The sequence below is a fragment of the Narcine bancroftii genome, chromosome 9 (genome assembly GCF_036971445.1).
Source record: "Narcine bancroftii isolate sNarBan1 chromosome 9, sNarBan1.hap1, whole genome shotgun sequence".
NCBI classification, from domain to species: domain Eukaryota; kingdom Metazoa; phylum Chordata; class Chondrichthyes; order Torpediniformes; family Narcinidae; genus Narcine; species Narcine bancroftii.
The window spans coordinates 81,905,333-81,925,084 of record NC_091477.1 but is presented as its reverse complement, the minus strand read 5'-3'; the positions used below and the strand labels follow the sequence as shown (position 1 = coordinate 81,925,084).

Here is a 19,752-nt window from a genome sequence, read left to right as displayed (position 1 = left end):
TTCCCCCTCATGTTCCCCCTCAACTTTTCCCCTTTCACTCTTAATCCATGTCCTCTGGTTTGTATTTCACCGTGGAAAAAGCTTGCCTACATTTACTCTGTCTATCCCCTCATTGACTTGGATATGGGTATACAAGATAATATTTCCAGTTTAGCAGATGAAGCAAGTTTGAATGTGTAGTAAAACATGAAGAGACTACAACATGATAGGGTTTTTTACATTTTACATTTTATTTACAACAGGGTAGAAGCTGGTTCCGGCCATATAAAACCGTGCCGCCCAATTACACCCAAATTTACCTACAACCCCATACATTTTGGAGGGTGGGAGGAAATCAGAACAGCTGGTTAAAACCACACATATAGGGAGAATATATAAACTCCTTACAGACAGAACCAGGTTTGAACCCAGGTCACAATCGCTGAAATAGCATCATATTAACCATGCTGCCCAAAAAGATAAGCTAGCTGAGAGGATAAATAAAAAGGGAAGGAGAAACCTGATATGAGGGCATGCAAAGTACTGAACATAGACAGAATAAGGAGAAATTATGGAGATTAAATATCAGTAATACCTGAATCATCGTATGCAGGAGTGCAGAGAGCTGAAATAAATATTTTCATTTTAAAAAAAGGGATTTGAAAGGGATGGAAGTAGTAAGAGAGATTTCAAAAGTGACTTGCATCAGGATTTCACTTGCTTGAAAGATAATTGGATAGGCACTTGATAGAGGACATGGTTTAAGATTGAAGGGGGGAAATTATAAGGGGAACATGAGGGGAAATTTCTTTACGCAGAGGGTGGTGAGGATGTGGAATGAGCTTCCGGCAGATGTGGTCGAGGTGGGATCATTGGTTACATTTAAGGAAAGACTGGATCGATACATGGATAGGAGGGGACTAGAGGGGTATGGACCGGGTGCTGGTCAGTGGGACTAGGAGGGTGGGAATTTGCTATGGCATGGACTAGTAGGGCCGAACTGGCCTGTTCTGTGCTGTAAGTGGTTATATGGTTATATAGAATAATTTTAGGGTTATGGAAACGAATAGTGAATGTTCATTAAAACTGTCTTCTTGTCTAAACTTTTGATCATTTGCCCTAATCTCCAACATCTTTTGAATAAACATTGTAACCCTCTTACAGAAATCCCTGTATTAGCAAATAAATTACTTTTAAAATTTAATCAAATCAGCACCATGTACGTTTACAGCAGAAGATCATTAAATAGTTCAAATGTGTTGGCTTTTTGGAATATTTCATGATTTTTGAACTTCCTTATTTACCAATGTATTTTATGTAATTATTAGTTTCTTCAGGCATTACATATCCTGATAACTTCTTGTGTTACTAAACAGACAAAGTCACTTAATTATTTTTTTTTATATCCAGTGAAAGAAGTAATATAATTGGATTAATTTGCAGAACATAACAGAGTTTTATCTTTCATCTTTTTGTAGAAAACATTGTATAACATTTGGCCTTCAGATATGACCAACTAAAAAATTGAGGACCAAGACTACTTACATATTAGACTCATCAATGCCAAGAGAAATGAACACAATTTTTATTTGATTATACTGACATCTTATCAGAAACAATGCCAACAAAAAATTTTAAATATATTGTTTTCATAATATGAAAGCCACACCATCAAAGATCATCAAAATCCTGCTTAAGTTTTTGCACATGATTCAGGTATTACTTAAAGTCTATGAAAGAGAGAAAATTGCAGTCCCATCTTTAGTACCCAATTATGGTTTAAGATATTTCACCAGTTTATAATGATCATTTTAAAGTAAACTGCATTCAAGAATCCCAGTGAAACACATCTGGCATTGACACAGATTGGTATAAGTGTTTTTTTTTATTTATTTAAACTTTTAGATCCACATCTTTCTAACATTATTCAAAGACAATACAATATGAATAAAGGCACCACAAATAGCTTTCTGTGCAAAGCTAAAAAGTCAAAGAAATTGAATTAATCTCTTTCTAAAACATTTACATTTCCTTGGGAAGCAACTTCCATTTCAGATACACGAGCCTCCTGATCACTTGGATAATTGTTATCATATTCTGCATTGTAAGGGTTATATCCTTGGTAGTATTCATCAGAAGCTCTTGTCACATCATCAATATAATTCTCAAAAGGACATGAATACTCAAGGTCTGGATCACAGATCATTTGGTAACGGCTAGTATCTTGGGAATCCAGCTCTTCGTCCTTTGAGGAGAATCGGTGGCACTCAACATCGTCGTCAGGATCACATTCAGGATCTGTTTCGTACACATCCTCCCGTTCACGGTGACAATTAGAATCAGAATGTGGGTCACAATCTTCTTTGTGCATTTGGTGATCATTGTGAGACTGAGATCTGTCACAATCAGGATCATAATCGGGGTTACAGCTTTGCTCTGATCCATGAGAGCCCATCGTTCCTCTACCACAGTAGGGGTCATTAGGGTCACATCCTTCAGTATCTGTTGTCTCCCTGCTATGGGAGAGAGGGCGATCTGATTCATTTGAATTAGTTAGTTGATTGCGGCAGTTTGGATCATAATTTGGATCACAATCTTCTGCAGCTGTTCCATATTGCATTTGCTCATTAATGTGAGATTGATATTCATCACAATGTGGTTCAAAATTTGGATTGCAGTTCCCCATGGCTTTTCTTTCCTGCTCTCTAGCAAGATACAATGAATAATAACATTCAGGATCAGTGTATGGGTCACACTTCTCAATGGCTATTTCTTCCTCCTCTCTTGAATGAGCTAGGGAATAACATTCAGGATCAGTGTATGGGTCACAATTTTCTACATCAGTTCTTACTTGTTCTTTACTATGGGTTTGGGAGTTACATGCAGGATCAGTGTATGGATCACAGTTCTCTGTAGCTGTTCTTTCTGGCTTCCTGGCATGTGATTGAGAATAACACTCTAAGTCAGTGTGTGGGTCACAGTTCTTTGTGTCTCTTCTTTGTTCCTGTCTAGCCTGGTATCGGCCATAACACTCTGGGTCAGTGTATGGGTCACAGTTCTCTGCATCTCCTCTTTGTTCCTGTCTAGCCTGGTATCGGGCATAACACTCTGGGTCAGTGTATGGGTCACAGTTCTCTGCATCTCCTCTTTGCTGTTGTCTAGCGTGGTATTGGGCATAACACTCTGGGTCAGTGTGTGGGTCACAGTTCTCTGTGTCTCCTCTTTGCTGTTGTCTAGCGTGGTATCGGGCATAACACTCTGGGTCAGTGTGTGGGTCACAGTTCTCTGCGACTCCTCTTTGCTGTTGTCTAGCGTGGTATCGGGCATAACAATCTGGGTCAGTGTGTGGGTCACAGTTCTCTGCGTCTCCTCTTTGCTGTTGTCTAGCATGGTATCGGGCATAACACTCTGGGTCAGTGTGTGGGTCACAGTTCTCTGCATCTCCTCTTTGCTGTTGTCTAGCATGGTATCGGGCATAACACTCTGGGTCAGTGTGCGGGTCACAGTTCTCTGCATCTCCTCTTTGCTGTTGTCTAGCCTGGTATCGGGCATAACACTCTGGGTCAGTGTGTGGGTCACAGTTCTCTGTGTTTCCTCTTTGCTGTTGTCTAGCGTGGTACCGGGCATAACACTCTGGGTCAGTGTGTGGGTCACAGTTCTCTGTGTCTCCTCTTTGCTGTTGTCTAGCGTGGTACCGGGCATAACACTCTGGGTCAGTGTGTGGGTCACAGTTATCCATGTCTGCACTTTGCTGTTGTCTAGCGTGGTATCGAGCATAACACTCTGGGTCAGTGTGTGGGTCACAGTTCTCTGTGTCTCTTCTTTGTTCCTGTCTAGCCTGGTATCGGGCATAACACTCTAGGTCAGTGTATGGATCACAGTTCTCTGTGTCTCCTCTTTGCTGTTGTCTAGCGTGGTATCGGGCATAACACTCTGGGTCAGTGTGTGGGTCACAATTCTCTGTGTCTCTTCTTTGATCCTGTCTAGCCTGGTATCGGGCATAACACTCTGGGTCAGTGTATGGGTCACAGTTCTCTGTGTCTTTTCTATGTTCCTGTCTAGCCTGGTATCGGGCATAACACTCTGGGTCAGTGTGTGGGTCACAGTTCTCTGTGTCTCTTCTTTGTTCCTGTCTAGCCTGGTATCGGGCATAACACTCTGGGTCAGTGTATGGGTCACAGTTCTCTATGTTTCTTCTTCGTTCTTGTCTAGCGTGGTATCGGGCATAACACTCTGGGTCAGTGTATGGGTCACAGTTCTCTGTGTTTCTTCTTTGTTCTTGTCTAGCGTAGTATCGGGCATAACACTCTGGGTCAGTGTATGGGTCACATTTCTCTGTGGCTGCTGCTTCTCGACAATAAGGATCGCGTGTAGGATCACAGTTTTGGCTGTGTTCAGCAATATGGTTATTCTCTTCATTTACTTGACAATTGGAATCATATGGATCACAGCTAGTGCCAATTTGGGAATTATGAACAGGATAACAATCTGGATGATAATGTGGATCGCAAGGATAACCATCCTTTGTTTGACCTCTATACACACGTTGTGGCCTGTGACATTTGCGATCATATGCAGGATCACAATGGGGGTCTGCAACAGCCCAGTTGATCGATTTCACATTTTGACGACAGCTGGGATCATATGGATTACAGTGAAATTCAGTTCTATCGCCATATACTGAACTATCGGGCCGACAGTGGGGGTCAGATCGGGGATCACACTCAGCATCTGGTGCAGGCTCATCCTTGGGATGGAATGCCATTTGGCAGTGGCGATCGTAGTATGGATCACAATCATATGGAGTTTTGGAAACAGCTGCCGTGGAACTGCAGTAGGGATCTTTTGCAGGGTCACAGGCCCGATGTGCAGAATGCACTTCCTTCTTTGTTCTTGGAAAACAGTTAGGATCGGAGTACGGATCACATGCTTGCTTGAGATAAGCAACCAGTGCCTGACAGTACGGATTGTTTGGGTCATATGGATTACAGTACTGGTTTACTAATTGAGCATATTGTGCATAAGTGAAGGATTGTTGGTTACACTTTGGGTCATAACGTGGATCACATGGAAATGGGACAGAGTGCATAGCATGGGATTCAGGGTTGCAATAAGGGTCTTTCTGAGGGTTACATGATTGCAGTTGAGTTCTACAGTTGGGATCTTTATATGGATCACATGGCACAATGTTACAATTGGGATCTTTATGTGGATCACAAGGGTATGCTTCTGTTCTGCAGTAAGGATCGGTCTTTGGATCACAGGAGTAGGCTGCTGATGCTCTGCAATAGGGGTCTTTCTGTGGATCACAAGGGTATATTTCTGTTCTGCAGTAAGGATCCTTTTTTGGATCACAGTGGGAAGATTCAATCCTGCAACGTGGATCTTTATATGGATCACAAGACTTCGAAGTCTGAAATGAATGCTTGTAAAGAGCCTGACAATCAGGATCGATGTCAATGTCACAATCCTCTTCCTGTAGACGCTGCAGGAGTGCTTGATGTGACCTAGCAGATTCATCTCTATTCCTGGCCTGGAGATACTGTAGGTAAACCCTGTCCATTTCATACACCTGGAAAATGCAGAAGTGAAAAGGAAGCAGTAATGATAAAACAGGACCTGTTGTAAACATTTGGCATATCACCACATTTCATACACCTCCTCTACTAATTCTTCCATCTTACAACTGGTAAAATAGTTCTTAATTTTATTTGACAATTGCATTTATGATTTCACTGTTCTCGTTTGCAGAATTTCCCCTTCAACAAGGAATTTAAGAATATATCTGCCTTTTGAAGCCAGTATCTGGGAAATATGCAAGTCTTCTTGTATGGCTGACTTGCTTGCTATATTTCTGACCATTCAATCCATTTTCACTCCGTTCATCTCTAGTTGACAGTTCATTTCAAATTGGAAACTACCTTACTGAAATCATAGGTTTCAGCTCATTGAAGCTTGAAATGTTATCCAATCAATTGACCTTCTAGGGAAGTTAGAATATTTTTCTTTGGAAATGAAGGGAAGTTCTCAGAATTTCAATGTCAAAAAGGTGGTGGGGGGGGGGGGGGTTTGGATTTGGGAATTGCCAACAATTATTGACCACACTCAATCACCATTGAGAATGTGTTGGTGAGTTGGTAAATTAAATTTTAATTTTAAATTTAGACATTCAGCAGGGTAACAAACCATATTGGCCCACAAGTACATGCTGCCCATATAGAAAAAAAAATCCCTATAAATCAAAATAAACACGAAGAGAAGGAAACAAAGAAAAAGCAGCATAACCTGACTACCAGAGCTGGATAAGAAGATGGCCGCCACAGCAGCAGCTTTACACCCAGTAATGGACGGGAAAGCCGGCGACATCAAAGAGGCTTTTAAAAAGTTCAAGCAGAAATGCAACCTGGCATTCAAAAGTCTCCTCAAGGGAATCACACCAGAGGGAAAAGTTAGTTGCATCCTTCTTTGGATGGGGGAGCGAGGACTAGACTGTTTAATAGCTGGGAGTTGGCTGAAGTGGAAGAAAATAACCCAGAAAAGATATTAGAAAATTTTCCTCTCATCTGGAACCGAAATCCAACCATAGAATAAAGCGAGATGAGTTCCAAGGATTAAAACAAGAGCCTGACGAGTCAGTAGTTAATTTCCTCACAAGGCTGAAGAACATGGCAGCAAAATGCAAGTTCAAAGAAATAGAGGAGAGAATAGTCGACCAATTAATCTGGGGAAGCGCTCATCCTGAAGTGTAGAAATCTCTCATTGGTAAAGACAGCATGACACTAGCAGATCCCGTAGATGCAGCTAGGGCCTTCGAGGCCACTAGGATGCAAATTCAATCCCTCTCTGTGCAAGCCATCATGCAGCAAAGTGATTGAAGGGATGATGCCATAAAGCACATGCAGAGAAAGTCGCAGACATCCGAGAACTACAGGAGGTGCAACAGTGTTTTCATCCATGACCAGCAGCCTGAGATGTGAGTAAAAGTTTGTGCTGTAAACTTACAAGCTTCTCTGAGTTTATTAAGTCCTCCGATGGTACAACTGAGGACATAACATAATTTACACCTCATTAACCTACAGCCCCAATAGGTTTTGAACGGTGGGAAGAAACTGGAGCTGTAAGATAAAACCCACACAGACACAGGGAGAACGTACAAACTCCTTACAGACGGCGCGGATTCGAACCCTGGTCCTGATCACTGGCACTGTAAAGGCGTTGCACTAACTGCTATGCCAACAGTGCCACCTGGATTGCCTCTGATCTGCTCTGCTGGTTGCAATGTATCATTTAGTTTCTGGTGATTCCAAGGCTAATGCTGGTGAGGAATTCTGTTGAGAGTTGAGGGTAAATAGATAGAATTTTCTCTTATTGGAGATGAAAATCACCTAGCACCTTTAGTGAGATGATTTATCAGCACTTCCATGGATTTTGTCTAACTCTTCATAGTGAGTAGAATTCATACAATTAGGAAAAGGTTAAAAATTACATAGAGTGAGAAGGCAAGAGTTTGCATCCTTGAATTGGAGTTGTAGAAGAAGTCAATAGAAAGGAAACCACACGCAGATAATTTTAAAGTGCCCAATTCAATATTTCTCTGTAGATGATGGGAAAGATGTTTGGTGAGGAGTTGAGAAGGAAGGCCTGTTCACTGAAAAATCACAATAAATGTAGAATACAAACATATTCATATCATCCCTTCTCACCATTTAAAAGAGTTGCACGAGATTTCAAAAAATAGATTCAATGGATACCGTTGCTAGGTGCAAGCATTTAAGGGCAGCTTGGTTCGCGTAGCGGTTAGCACAATGCCGTTACAGCACCAGTGATCGGAACTGGGGTTCGAATCCCACACTGTCTGTAAGGAGTTTGTACATTCTCCCTGTGTCTGCGTGGGTTTTCCCCAGGGGCTCCAGTTTCCTCCCACTATTTGAAACATACCAGGGTTGGAGGTTAAATCAGGTGGCACAGACTTGTGGGCCAAAATGGCCTGTTACCATGCTGTATGTCTAAATTTAAATTTTAAAAATTGTTAAACCAAACAGTCTTACATAATAGCAATGAGATGATTAAGCAATTAATCTGTTCTCACTAGCAGTAGCCAAATAAAGAATGTCTGGGTCACCAACAGAAATAAACATTTTGCAATCATTTAACCATGTGAGGGTTAATGCTACAAGATGACTTAGGTTCCATTACGACAATGTAATAGGAACAAACAATAGGACACAAGAACACCAGCTCCTTAGAGTAGATTTAGTGCATGCCATTATATTTCAATTTTTTTTTTAAATAAGTGATTCTCACATCATCTGGAAAATATTTGTCCAGTTCACACACTCTAAAGATCTGCTTTAAAAGGATCACTAATTTTTCTTTCACAAAGGTAGTAATATTTAGTGAATATCAGTATTCCAGGTTCATTTTAGCATTGCTCCTAGTAGATAATCTAGTAGAGCAACTTTCCAAAAAAAAAATGGCGTGTTCTATAAATTTCTGTCTGTAAATTTGGATTAATGAACCTGTGAGAATTTAGTTTAAAAGGGACTCTATTGGCTCCCTAGTAGATGGTAGATTGAACATTTCAGCTCAAAGGTTGTATTGATGCTATAGAATGTGTGAATTGATAACAGCACAATTAAGAAAAAAAGTGCAATCAACAGTAAACTAAAATGAATGAATTCAATACTAAATATCTTTATATATGTATCAATTATATAAAAAGTCACAAAAATGGCAAGTTTTTAAGAAAATTTCCACATTGAAGGAGACAAAGTTTCATCCTCATACTGAGAGTAGCTGCCATCATATTTAAATTAGACATCAGCTATGATGGGATTTGAATTTGGGTCTCTGGATTGTTAAACCAGTTCCTCTCAATTATTCGTCTGCTCTGCCAACATGCTGTTTAGCCTTAAGTAACGACGATCACCGTTTAACCTCAGTTACTAGCAATGACTTGTCTGCTACCTCCCAATTCCTTCCAAGTGGTAAATGTGCTGACTTTTTACACCAATCCTAAGAATATTATCTACTTACTCCTTCATCAAATCCTATGTCACTGAAATGCTGGTATGCCTTCCAAAAATCTGGGGAAATTTGATACCGTTTTGTATGTCGCTTTGAACGTATCAGTTTGCTTAAAAAGCTGCTTGCTTTTTTGGGCTCCACAGTAACTTCCTCTTTATCAACTGTAAGAAACAGAAGAAATGAAAGCAGCTAAAATCAGTTTTTCATTTCATCATCATTCACTAATTTGAGAACGTTAATTCTGGAGAAAATAAATTCCAAACTTTTCCTCTCCCCGTATATGGCTTAATGTAAACATTACGACTGGTGAAAATTAAAATGGACTTCAACTCATTTTAATTAATACGTCATCTCAAAATTAAAAGTTTTTAAACTGTGAGTGTAAATCTATTACAATACTTTCACTATTAGTTTTACATAATTTTATGACCTTAACAGAATTTCAAACTCTATCTCTGTTATGTTTCATTAGTCAGGAAAGAGGTCTTATTTGAAACAAAGTGACATCACACAAGAACACAAACTTGAATTATTATTTTTTGAAGTGATCATTGTTTTTAAGCGGTGAATTGGTGTTTGAATTTAATTGAGTGAAAATGTGTTAAGCTATTCTATTTATTTTAACAACAATCTAACAGTTTTGTGATCATAATCCGGGTGTTAATCTTCATTTCCCTCACCACGGATGCTGCCTGAGCAACTGAGGATTTTCTATTTTTGTTTTAGATTCCAGCATCTGCAGCATTTTATTTTAGCGTCACTCCATGGTGATCTAATAGTCAACATGTCTCTGCTGCTTGGATTAACAGTCCTGGGTCAAAAAAGAGAAAATTAACTAAGTTTCACACTGCTATTCATTAATCAACAATTCCTGCTGGAATAGTGCATTTGTGGATTCAAGGCAAGATTGACCAGGTTTGGCTGATTTTCTTTTTTTAACTTTTAACACTTGCTGTCAAGATCTATGGTCATAAGTGAAGTATCAAAAGATGTCAAGGACTAAGGGATCATACTCTTTGGCTTGGCTTCGCGGACGAAGATTTATGGAGGAGGTAAAAAGTCCACGTCAGCTGCAGGCTCGTTTGTGGCTGACAAGTCCGATGCGGGACAGGCAGACACGATTGCAGCGGTTGCAAGGGAAAATTGGTTGGTTGGGGTTGGGTGTTGGGTTTTTCCTCCTTTGCCTTTTGTCAGTGAGGTGGGCTCTGCGGTCTTCTTCAAAGGAGGTTGCTGCCCGCCAAACTGTGAGGCGCCAAGATGCACGGTTTGAGGCATTATCAGCCCACTGGCGGTGGTCAATGTGGCAGGCACCAAGAGATTTCTTTAGGCAGTCCTTGTACCTTTTCTTTGGTGCACCTCTGTCACGGTGGCCAGTGGAGAGCTCGCCATATAACAGGATCTTGGGAAGGCGATGGTCCTCTATTCTGGAGACGTGACCCATCCAGCGTAGCTGGATCTTCAGCAGCGTGGACTCGATGCTGTCGACCTCTGCCATCTCGAGTACTTCGACGTTAGGGGTGTAAGCGCTCCAATGGATGTTGAGGATGGAGCGGAGACAACGCTGGTGGAAGCGTTCTAGGAGCCGTAGGTGGTGCCGGTAGAGGACCCATGATTCGGAGCCGAACAGGAGTGTGGGTATGACAACGGCTCTGTATACGCTTATCTTTGTGAGGTTTTTCAGTTGGTTGTTTTTCCAGACTCTTTTGTGTAGTCTTCCAAAGGCGCTATATGCCTTGGCGAGTCTGTTGTCTATCTCGTTGTCGATCCTTGCATCTGATGAAATGGTGCAGCCGAGATAGGTAAACTGGTTGACCGTTTTGAGTTTTGTGTGCCCGATGGAGATGTGGGGGGGCTGGTAGTCATGGTGGGGAGCTGGCTGATGGAGGACCTCAGTTTTCTTCAGGTTGACTTCCAGGCCAAACATTTTGGCAGTTTCCGCAAAGCAGGACGTCAAGCGCTGAAGAGCTGGCTCTGAATGGGCAACTAAAGCGGCATCATCTGCAAAGAGTAGTTCACGGACAAGTTTCTCTTGTGTCTTGGTGTGAGCTTGCAGGCGCCTCAGATTGAAGAGACTGCCATCCGTGCGGTACCGGATGTAAACAGCGTCTTCATTGTTGGGGTCTTTCATGGCTTGGTTCAGCATCATGCTGAAGAAGATTGAAAAGAGGGTTGGTGCGAGAACACAGCCTTGCTTCACGCCATTGTTAATGGAGAAGGGTTCAGAGAGCTCATTGCTGTATCTGACCCGACCTTGTTGGTTTTCGTGCAGTTGGATAATCATGTTGAGGAACTTTGGGGGACATCCGATGCGCTCTAGTATTTGCCAAAGCCCTTTCCTGCTCACGGTGTCGAAGGCTTTGGTGAGGTCAACAAAGGTGATGTAGAGTCCTTTGTTTTGTTCTCTGCACTTTTCTTGGAGCTGTCTGAGGGCAAAGACCATGTCAGTGGTTCCTCTGTTTGCGCGAAAGCCGCACTGTGATTCTGGGAGAATATTCTCGGCGACACTAGGTATTATTCTATTTAGTAGAATCCTAGCGAAGATTTTGCCTGCAATGGAGAGCAACGTGATTCCCCTGTAGTTTGAGCAGTCTGATTTCTCGCCTTTGTTTTTGTACAGGGTGATGATGGTGGCATCACGAAGATCCTGAGGCAGTTTACCTTGGTCCCAACAAAGCTTGAAAAACTCATGCAGTTTGGCATGCAGAGTTTTGCCGCCAGCCTTCCAGACTTCTGGGGGGATTCCATCCATACCTGCTGCTTTGCCACTTTTCAGTTGTTCGATTGCCTTATATGTCTCATCCAGGGTGGGAACCTCATCCAGCTCTAGCCTTAGGGGCTGTTGAGGGAACTGGAGCAGGGCGGAATCTTGGACTGAGCGGTTGGCACTGAAAAGAGATTGGAAGTGTTCTGACCATCGGTTGAGGATGGAGATCTTGTTGCTGAGGAGGACTTTGCCGTCTGAGCTGCGCAGCGGGCTTTGGACTTGGGGTGAGGGGCCGTACACAGCCTTTAGAGCCTCGTAGAAACCCCTGAAGTCGCCAATGTCCGTGCTGAGCTGGGTTCGTTTGGCGAGGCTAGTCCACCACTCATTTTGGATCTCCCAGAGTTTGCGCTGAAGATGGCTGCATGCGCGACGGAAGGCTTGTTTCTTCTCTGGACAGGACGGCTTTGTAAGGTGAGCCTGGTGGGCAGCTCGCTTCTTTGCCAGCAGCTCCTGGATTTCCTGGTTGTTTTCGTCAAACCAGTCCTTGTTTTTCCTGGAGGAGAAGCCCAGTACCTCTTCAGTGGATTGCAGTATGGTAGTCTTCAACTGATCCCAGAGGGTTTCAGGGGACGGGTCCGTGAGGCGGGTTGCAACGTCGAGCTTTGCTTTGAGATTTGCCTGGAAGTTTCCTCTCGCTTCGTCTGACTGCAGGTTTCCAACATTGAACCTCTTTCTGGGGGCTTTATTGTTCATGGGCTTTGGCTTGAAGTGAAGGTTGAGCTTGCAGCGAACCAGCCGGTGGTCAGTGTGGCATTCCGCGCTAGGCATGACCCTGGTGTGGAGCACATCTCGTTTGTCACTTTCTCGCACCAGGATGTAGTCCAGGAGGTGCCAGTGTTTGGATCGGGGATGCATCCAGGTGGTCTTAAGGCTGTCCCTCTGCTGAAAAAGGGTGTTTGTAATGACAAGTCGCTGTTCTGCGCAGAGCTCCAACAGGAGGCGCCCATTGTCGTTGCACTTGCCGACGCCATGCTTGCCCAGGATTCCTGGCCAGGTTTCTGAGTCTTTGCCGATGCGAGCGTTGAAGTCGCCCAGGATGACAACCTTGTCGGCTGTAGGGGTACGTTGGATGAGGTTGCGCAGGTCGGTGTAGAACTTGTTCTTTTCTGCTGGTTCCGCCTGGAGGGTTGGAGCATAGACACTGATGAGGGTGATGTGACGCTTGTTTTGAAGTGGGAGTCGCATGGACATGATTCGGTCCGAGAGGCCTGTCGGAAGGTTTTCGAGTTTGGAGGCAATGAAGCTCTTGACCATGAAGCCTACACCAGATAGGCGTCGTTCATCCGAAGGCTTGCCAGACCAGTAGAGTGTGTAGCCCGCGCCGCGTTCTTGGAGGCTGCCTACATCTGCCAGGCGGACTTCACTGAGAGCGGCTATGTCGATGTCAAGTCTGAGGAGTTCATGTGCAATGAGGGCAGACCGACGTTCAGGTCGGTGGCTGTCAGCCTTGTCTAGCATGGTTCTGATGTTCCAGCATGCTAGCTTGAGTTTGTGAGCATCTTTTGAGGGGGAGGACGTGGAGGGGGAGGACGTGGAGGGGGAGGACGTGGAGGGGGAGGACGTGGAGGGGGAGGACGTGGAGGGGGAGGACGTGGAGGGGGAGGACGTGGACCTGTCCTCGGGCCTGCGCAAAGGAGCTTTTAGGTGGAGTGCAGTGCACGCAGTACTGGCCACACCCTTTACACCCATGGTTCGTGTGCCGTGGCCAAGCAAGCTGGGACGTGGCAGCGAGGTCCTTGGGTCGTAGGTTTTATATCGGAGTGGCCTTCTCCTATCATACTACAGGAAGAATAAATACCCTTGGAAGAGCAGTGCATCAATGATGGAAATAATATGCCCAGTTGTGTCATTTTACTGTAGGCCATTTTATAAATGGCAACCATTCAAAGTGAACCATCATGTTGACCAGATTCCTTCAATTTTAGCTACAGCTCTTTTAAAAGTAAATAATAAGAATAATGCTAATTTTAAAACATTCAGTTATGATGGAAAAACTGTGTTACAAAGGAAACCATCCAAATTTGGTGGCAAAATAGTCATAAACTGGCTGTTTTTCAAACTTATTTTATTTTTCATTTTCCATCAATAAACAAGGAGATAATATCACAGGCTGCTACAAAATATACAGCTATCCCCTAGCAATCTATGTACTTGTGGTGTTTCTCCTCCTCCCTCTCCTGCCCCCTTAAAAATGGGTGTGTTGTTGATGCTTCTAACGAGTGACCATGGAGACTGTGGAGCCACCCCCTGAGGTGTCTAGAGTTCAGTTGCTTCTTAAGTAATACAGAATTGTTAGAATTAAGATCAGCAGTTCTCTGCTCAGTAATGGCTTATTGCATGAATGTTTTTGCTGTGTTCTATTAGCATACAGCGAGTTACTTACCATCCCTTTTAAAGAGCTGGTGGAGCACATTAGCCTCCAGCGTGTCTGAAAGGAACCAACAAAATACAAGTAAACCAGATGTAACAGACTGAAGAAACATGACCAAAGTTTCTACCTGCTAAATAGGCTGTTCTGCACACACGGCAAAAGTCTTCACATCCCAGTCCTACAGGTGGCATTTTAGTAGCTTAATGTTGAAACACTTCACTTGCAAAATTGTATCAGCAGGAGCTCGTTGTTAATACGATCCAAAGGAAGCCCAGGCATGAAACTTCAAAACTAATCTAATTTGCTTGAGGCATCGTAGAAATAAGTAAAGGATTTGTATGCTCTCTCCTCTTATTAGGGAAAAAAAAATATTTGTTGAATGGTAAGAATATTTTTTATAAATTCAAAGTCAAGTGGGTAGCTTCATTTTCATTTGACTTGGCTTTAATAATATGTAGATTTCCTGTCATAGCAACAGTAGTTTTCTTTGTTGGAAATTTGGAGTTCTGCAAAATGGTTAAAATTGAACAATGCATGATAGAGTTGTTCAATGACAAAAAAAAAAGATTGGGGGATTCGGCTATTTGCGACTGAAATACCAGGAATGAGCTTTTACGCAGAGTTGCATTCCATTTCACATATGTACACCATCTGGTTCTGGATGCTCAGCTGGTGAGTATATTCAAGGCTGAAACCCACAAAGTTTAGGGCATGAAAGAATTGTGGGATTGGGAAATCAGCTGGTAAATGAAAGATGAGGACCTGTCATCATGCTATGGAGTAAATTGCACAACCACAGTGACCCGTCGTGTCTTGTGTTCAGTACCTCATGAGTTGGGAGTAAATAAGTTGGACTACAACAATACAAGAAGGTAAATGTCCCACCAACTCCTGGCCGTCACCTCCATCCCAAGAAAGAAATTAAATGCTTTTGTTTAGCTGAGATAAAAATAAAAATATTTGTATCATTAGGCATAATTACCTATTTAACAGTTGATTGAATTACAGTATTTTAATGCATTCTGAGCAATTCACCTTCATTAATATATGCGTATTATAGTGACTAACTATTTCTCCTGCTTCTTTTGTTTTTACAGGAAGTTGAGGCACTGCTGGGCTTTCTTGGCTATGGAGCTATTGCTATGAAGTAAAACACTTCAAAAGAAGTTAATATAAGGTTCTTTGTAGAACTTTGGCAGTTACTACATAATGTAGTTTATACCTCATCTTTATTGCACTATGTTGTGGATAAAATACAGAATTTTCCTTAATATTATGCGTCTACTAACAGTGATTGCCAAATCAAATTGCTAACAGAATCAATATCCAAGTGATCCCCACGATTATGCATTTACACTTTACATAAAATGAATATTTCAATGAAATGGAAGAATTGTGGGCAAAGCTATCCTAGAATTACTCAAACAATTCTGCATCCATTGTTCCCAAATGTTAACTTTATTGAATATTGTGTAAAATACAACCCAAAGAAATATTAACCTCATGCTCATTTGGGTGACCCAAAACACTAGCTCCACCTTCCCAATATGGCAGGGGTGGCCAAACCGCGACTCGCGAGCCACATACTGCTCTTTGACGGGGAGGGTAGCTGTAACCACCGGGGAGGTTAGTTGTCGCCACCGGGGAGGTTAGTTGTCGCCAGCGGAGAGGTTAGCTGTCGTCAGTGGGTCACCAGCTGACTGTCAACTGCCTGCCAGCTGCTAGGCATCTGAAAGCTGCTAGCCACTTTGCCTTGCTGCTTTCAAGTGCCTAGGGGGAACGTTTGGAGTGTAGATTTGATTAGAAAAAAGTCTTTTGAAAAATTGCTCCCTTTGAAACAATGCTTCTTCACTCTCTGCAGTGTATCAGCATTTTGCAAACGGATGTTTTGTAAGACAAGGATTGAAAATACTTTCCCCAACAAAATTGTACAGGGATGGGCAACCTCCTGCGCCGGCCGCCCCAGCTCTGTAGTCCCGCGCCGGGGGGGCTGTCAGGAAGCGGGGAGTTGGGTCACCAGGCAGTGAGGAGTGGGGCTGTCAGGCGCAGGGAGTTGGGTCACCAGCTGGTTGCCGCTTTCAGGTGCCTAGGGGGAATGCTTGGAAGCGGAGAATATACCTCCCTGAGGTGGATTGAGTAAGTACACCTCGGGGATGGGTTCTCCACTTTCAGGTGGCCTCCCGACTGCCACATTTGGGTATTTTAGGTGGCTTTACATGCTGCTTTAGTTGCCCATTCAGAGCCAGCTCTCCAGCGCATGACGTCCTGTTTTGCGGAAACTGCCAAAATGTTTGGCCTGGAAGTCAGCCTGAAGAAAACTGAGGTCCTCCATCAGCCAGCTCCACACCATGACTACCAGCCCCCCCCACATCTGCATCAGGCACACAGAACTCAAAACGGTCAACCAGTTTACCTAACTCGGCTGCACCATTTCATCTGATGCAAGGATCGACAATGAGATAGACAACAGACTCGCCAAGGCAAATAGCGTCTTTGGAAGACTACACAAAAGAGTCTGGAAAAACAACCACCTGAAGAAACACACAAAGATCAGCGTGTACAGAGCCGTTGTCATACCCACGCTCCTGTTCGGCTCCGAATCATGGGTCCTCTACCGGCATCACCTACGGCTCCTAGAACGCTTCCATCAGCGTTGTCTCCGCTCCATCCTCAACATTCATTGGAGTGACTTCATCACCAACATCTAAGTACTCAAGGTGGCAGAGTCCACAAGCATCGAATCCATGCTGCTGAAGACCCAACTGCGCTGGGTGGGTCACGTCTCCAGAATGGAGGACCATCGCCTTCCCAAGATCGTGTTATATGGCGAGCTCTCCACTGGCCACCGCGACAGAGGTCCACCAAAGAAGAGGTACAAGGACTGCTTAAAGAAATCTCTTGGTGCCTGCCACATTGACCACCGCCAGTGGGCTGATATTGCCTCAAACTGGGCGCCTCACAGTTCGGCGGGCAGCAACCTCCTTTGAAGAAGACCACAGTGCCCACCTCACTGACAAAAGACAAAGGAGGAAAAACCCAACACCCAACCCTAACCAACCAATTTTCCCTTGCAACCGCTGCAACCGTGCCTGCCTGTCCCACATCGGACTTGTCAGTCACCAACGAGCCTGCAGCAGACGTGGACATATCCCTCCATAAATCTTCGTCTGCGAAGCCAAGCCAAGACATTACAATATTTACATTATGGCCACCTGAAAGGGGCTAACGATAGTGTTAGTGGGTGTGGCTTGCAATCGCGTGATTGCTACAGCTCTTATGTTAAGCAAGTTTGGCCACCCCTGCAATATGGCTTTCTATCATGAGGAATTTTAAAAATTAAACCAGCAATGGAAGGTAAAGGACAACAATGTCTCTTTTTGAGATAAATAAAAAGGGAAGAATAATTTTTTTTAAAAAGAGAAATCTTTCAGAATGAAAACAGTGCTCTTCCAGCCAGTGCAAAAAGGGCTTCTGTAGAAATCTATCCAGTCAAGGGCAGACTTGTGGAATACCCGGGCTTCTGTCAAAAGGGGCAAACTAATTTATTCAGTGAAATTATTTTTATTTCCACTCAGGTTTACAAAAATATTAATAGATTGGTTACTTGAAAACTTACAGATTCAACTGAACATTTTATATGAGAGTTATCAATTATATATTGACATTGAACCACCTTGGACAAAATATTTGGCCAACAAAGCATGTTTGCAGGAACATCTTAAAACAGGAAAGAGAGTTGAAATGGCAGAGAGACTTGGGAGAGAAATTCATGTGTTCAGGGTAGATACACTGTAGTTTCTCTAAAATGCAAAAAAAGTGAGAATTTTCAATTTGAGTTGCCTATCAGCAATTATCAATGAAAGAAACTTGGTGCAATCTCAGATACTGTCAGAGTTTTGGAACACTACAAATTTACAGTATTTACAATGAGGGTCAAACTGGTCTGGTGTGCATTGGAATGGTCACAACACAAGATTACAGGGATGAATATGTGGGCTATCTAAGAATGACATGATGTAAAAAGAGACTGCTTTAATTTCCACATGGCCCTAAGCACATCCCAGGGTTAAATATGCAGTAAGTCGGATTCACTCTTTGATGGACTCCAAAGAGAAGGATGGAGTCAGTGATAAGGAATGAAGTTTGCCATAGGCTTGCACAACCATGGTTCCAGTCTTTCCAATATTTAGCTGATAGATTTTTCCTCATCTGCTGCTACATGTTTGATAAGCAGGTCAAGTCAGAGAGAGTGGAGAAATTGTGAGAGATTGCAGTCTTTGGCTTGGCTTCGCGGACGAAGATTTATGGAGGGGGTAAAAGTCCACGTCAGCTGCAGGCTCGTTTGTGGCTGACAAGTCCGATGCGGGACAGGCAGACACAATTGCAGCGGTTGCAGGTGGGTTGGGGTTGGGTGTTGGGTTTTTCCTCCTTTGCCTTTTGTCAGTGAGGTGGGTTCTGCGGTCTTCTTCAAAGGAGGTTGCTGCCCGCCAAACTGTGAGGCGCCAAGATGCACGGTTTGAGGCGTTATCAGCCCACTGGCGGTGGTCAATGTGGCAGGCACCAAGAGATTTCTTTAGGCAGTCCTTGTACCTTTTCTTTGGTGCACCTCTGTCACGGTGGCCAGTGGAGAGCTCGCCATATAACAGGATCTTGGGAAGGCGATGGTCCTCCATTCTGGAGACGTGACCCATCCAGCGCAGCTGGATCTTCAGCAGCGTGGACTCGATGCTGTCGACCTCTGCCATCTCGAGTACTTCGACGTTAGGGATGTAAGCGCTCCAATGGATGTTGAGGATGGAGCGGAGACAACGCTGGTGGAAGCGTTCTAGGAGCCGTAGGTGAATTGCCTTCTGTAAATTGCCTCTGGTAGACAATTCTCTCTTTGGCTTGGCTTCGCGGACAAAGATTAATGGAGAGGGTAAAAGTCCACATCAGCTGCAGGCTCGTTTGTGGCTGACAAGTCCGATGCGGGACAGGCAGACACGGTTGCAGCGGTTGCAAGGGAAAATTGGTGGGTTGGGGTTGGGTGTTGGGTTTTTCCTCCTTTGTCTTTTGTCAGTGAGGTGGGCTCTGCGGTCTTCTTCAAAGGAGGTTGCTGCCCGCCGAACTGTGAGGCGCCAAGATGCACGGTTTGAGGCGATATCAGAGAGATTGCAGTAACCTAGAGTGAAATGTCAGCAAACATGAGAAAATCCTCATCTCTGTCGAAGTTCCTCAGAGACAGTGATAGAGAAATAGGAGGAAGCTATGGGAAGTACTGGGATGATGGATCCAATTAGACAACAGTCACAAAGAGCATGTTCACACAGAAATAGTTGAATGTTGCCTTTTTATACCACACTATTTATTGAAACAAGAATCTTTAGACCCAATAATTAAGTGGAAAAAAATAAAGAGTTTTAATAGTTAGGGGGGTGGTGCTGTTTAAAAGTTTTAAATAAAATTAATATAATTTTGACGAATACAATTTCATCTGGTTTAAACATAAGATAAGGTACGTGACAAAATTAATGGTTGATTTTCAAATGAGTATTCATGTGGGGTTAGCATCGTAGCAAAAATGGAAAGAAAGAAAATCCAATGGAAAATCTGGAATACAGCAGATATTTTT

At 43.4% G+C, this 19,752-nt stretch overlaps 1 protein-coding gene across 1 annotated transcript in view; it reads right to left on the bottom strand.

Annotated features, from left to right (window-relative positions):
- Positions 1-232: 232 nt before the first annotated feature.
- Positions 233-19,752, bottom strand: part of LOC138742340 (uncharacterized) — a 30,502-nt gene continuing 10,982 nt past the window's right edge. Inside the window, exons 4-6 of the mRNA XM_069896630.1 lie at positions 14,154-14,198; positions 9,016-9,167; positions 233-5,551 (exon numbers count right to left, since the gene is read on the bottom strand). Coding sequence (XP_069752731.1) covers positions 1,982-5,551; positions 9,016-9,167; positions 14,154-14,198 — 3,767 coding nt within the window. The 3' untranslated portion in view covers positions 233-1,981. The remainder of the gene's footprint in view (positions 5,552-9,015; positions 9,168-14,153; positions 14,199-19,752) is intronic.